General features: G+C 48.7%; 1 protein-coding gene across 1 annotated transcript; it reads left to right on the top strand.

Annotated features, from left to right (window-relative positions):
• The first annotated feature begins 1,387 nt into the window (after window positions 1–1,387).
• On the top strand, window positions 1,388–2,751 carry Tusc1 (tumor suppressor candidate 1). The gene has a single exon (NM_001401265.1). The coding sequence runs from the start codon at window positions 1,479–1,481 to the stop codon at window positions 2,088–2,090; it is 612 nt and encodes a 203-aa protein (NP_001388194.1). The 5' UTR covers window positions 1,388–1,478; the 3' UTR covers window positions 2,091–2,751.
• The last annotated feature ends 391 nt before the right edge of the window (window positions 2,752–3,142 follow it).

Genomic DNA, 3,142 nt, shown 5'->3' with positions numbered 1-3,142 from the left:
TACAGCATATAGGTGGTGACTGGTGTCACATTACACTTTTATTATGAGGTATGCAGTTACTCAAGTCTCTTTATTAAAGAGTTGTCACATCTAAACCCCAGAGCAAATCATCTTTCCCAGAACACTAGTATTTCATACTACACTGTCTGGACATGCTAACAACATAGTCCAGGTTCTGTAGTTTAGAGAAGTCAGGCTCTGTCTACAATGTTTACTGCCTAAAATTTACATTTAAATTACAGCCTTTTCTTAAATTAAGTTCACTTAAATTTTGAAACATCTTTGTTACTGATTTCATGAAATGACTGTTCTAGAGCTCAGGTAAATTTGTGGTATTTTAGCTGGAAAAATTAAAGGACGATAACAGTGTTTTTCTTTTCTTTTCTTTTTTCTCTCTCTCTTTTTTTTTTTTCGGAGCTGGGGACCGAACCCAGGGCCTTGTGCTTGCTAGGCCAGCGCTCTACCACTGAGCCAAATCCCCAACCCATGAGTGTTTTTCTAGCTACTTAGTGGAACCATAGTTCTCCTAGGCAGTACCTGTTCACTTCCTTGGTCTGGTGGTTTTGGAGATCACATGGTACCTAAAAATTAAACAGAACCTTGTTTGAAACACAGATTCTTATTACCATGTATTTCCCAAAGATTCTGACTTCAGTGTCTAAGTCTTAGTTTACTTTGCAATAATTCATGGCCTTTGTAGGTTGAGATCATTAGGAAAAGCAGTAGTTATGTGCTTTGTATAAAGGTATGTATCCAATTGTCTTCAGATAGTTTGGAAACTTCTGAATATTCTGTATCTCAAATATATGAAATAAAACTGTAGTTTAAAATTCTAAGGACTGCTCTGAGACAAGGCCCAGTATAACCTTACTATCATTAAGTTCCAACACAAGGGATGTTCAGAAACAGGGATTTGCCTCAAGTATTTGGAGTGCTACCTGTTGGAGTCAGAGAGCCCTCAGGGCAGGTGCTCAGACCAATACCATTTGGTGTTTCTTACACAAGGGCGTGGTTAAGCAGATAGGTTTCAAATCCTATAAATGAATGCAACGTGCTCCACAGCAGTCTCAAAACTCATTTTGTTTCAAGACTGCCATGTAAGTCGCAAAGTAAGCACTGGCGGCTGTGCTGGGGAGCAGGGCAAGGCTGGAGTGTTCCCGCAGTGCCAAGGCCCTCAGGGAAGTGGTGGCAGCACCCAGCAGAGGACAAGGCTTTCCTGGCACGGGCAGAGCGCTCCCCAGGGGCGTCGTGTGTTAGCAGACCAGCCGATTGCAGGCCCAGGGGGGCCGCTCAGCCACGAGAGACAAGGACACGCCTCAGCTCTGGCCAACTCCCGGCCTCCCCTGGCCTCCCGCCAGAACCGCCCGCCACCTTTCTTCCTCCGCCCGCGACTGAGCGCCCAGCCGGGCCCAAGTCCGCCCGCGCCCGGCGCGCGGCCCTCGGCCTACGGAGCTGGCGGAGCGACCAGACCGGACCCGATGTGGCGCATGCGTGGTTGCGCCACCCGGCGCGGTTGCTGCGGCGGGGAAGGCGGCGGGAGCCGCGGAGAGTCGGGCCGTCCAGGCCGGGCCCAGGAGGGCTGCGGTGGTGGCGTGGGTTGGCGAGGCCGCGCGGGCGGGGCCCGGCGACAGCTGGAGGAGCGCTTCGCTGACCTGGCTGCCAGCCACCTGGAGGCCTTGCGCGCGCGGGACGAGCGGGACCGGCAGAACGCGCGGCTACGCGAGGAGAACGCCCGCCTGAGGCTGGAGAACCGGCGGCTGAAGCGCGAGAACCGCAGCCTCTTCCGCCAGGCTCTGCGGCTGCCGGGCGACAGCGGTGAACGGGAGGCCGCAGTCGAAACCCTCAGCCCGGACGAGCCCGCCACCAACCGCAGGGCGAGAGGCGAAGGCCGTGAGGACGAGCCGGGCAGCCCCAGGGCGCTGCGGGCCCGACTAGAGAAGCTGGAGGTCATGTACCGCCGGGCCCTGCTGCAGTTGCACCTAGAGCAACAGGGCGCGCGCCCTCCAGGAGTCATCGAGGAGCCATCGCTCCAAGAAACTGCCACCGGCCTGCGCGCCCATGACCCGGACGTTCCGGGGCCCTGGCTCTAGCCAGCGGGCGCGAAGGGAGGTGGAGCTTGCGCGCGCCCCGCCCCCGTAGTGCTCCGCGCCCCGCCCCTCAGCTCGGGGAAGCTTAAGACCTGCACTCCAGCCCCACCCTAGGGCACTTCCGGGAGCCAAATCCGTTGGCCTGAAGGATAAAGAGTTTCCAAGTTCCCACTTGTGCAAAACAACTGCCGAGTGCCCTGCTGGTGTGTTGAGAGGGGCCTAGCAAATCTAAGACCTGCTTTAAAGCAGCAAGAACTGGGTGCCTGGTTGCACCTCTTAAATTCTTGAAAGTTTGCAAAGTGTTGTGAGGACCAGTTTTTGTCCCCCTCTGACATTAATTCTTTGAAGGATGAATAGTGTATTTGAGTTGGTAATGCCTGTTCATTCTCCTGTCCACAAAACTCTCTGCTGTTATTTCTTATATGACCCATCTTTTAAGAATGTTTTATAAATTGCTATTTCTTGGATATCCCATGAGGTACTACCTTTTTATAAAGAAGAAAATATTTATAATTGCCTGTCACTCCAATCCCCATATGTTTAATATATTCGGGTGTGTTGGCCTCCAGAGATTCTTTTCTTTTTTCTTTTTTTTTTTTTAGAGTATCTTTTGACAGGTGATGATTTGAATTGATAAATAAAACTGGTGCATTAAAATCTAAAATTTCCATGGCTATTATTTTTGAGTAATAGTTTTGAAACTTCATAGATTCCCCTAAGTGTATATATGCATATGTGTTACATATTTTAATACCTGTCTTTATCTTTTGTATTCTTTTGGATTATTCACACAAGATCTTTACAAATCTCAAGATACTTTGAAGATTGCTTTATTATTACTACATTTTAGATTAACGTTAATGCTTATTTAATTAGTTCATGGTTATTTTGCCTGATTTTTAACAACGTTCAGGAAATTACTTGTATATTATACAAAAGTTCCCAGTGAACTATGCCTTAGTTTTGTTTTTGCTATAGAAAACAAAGAATAACAGCACATGCTCCAAGCTTGCTTGCTTATTTATTTATTTATTTATTTATTTATTTATTTATTT

The sequence above is a fragment of the Rattus norvegicus genome, chromosome 5 (genome assembly GCF_036323735.1).
Source record: "Rattus norvegicus strain BN/NHsdMcwi chromosome 5, GRCr8, whole genome shotgun sequence".
Lineage (NCBI taxonomy): Eukaryota > Metazoa > Chordata > Mammalia > Rodentia > Muridae > Rattus > Rattus norvegicus.
The sequence above is the reverse complement of the archived record's forward strand: the minus strand, read 5'-3'. Positions and strand labels throughout refer to the sequence as shown.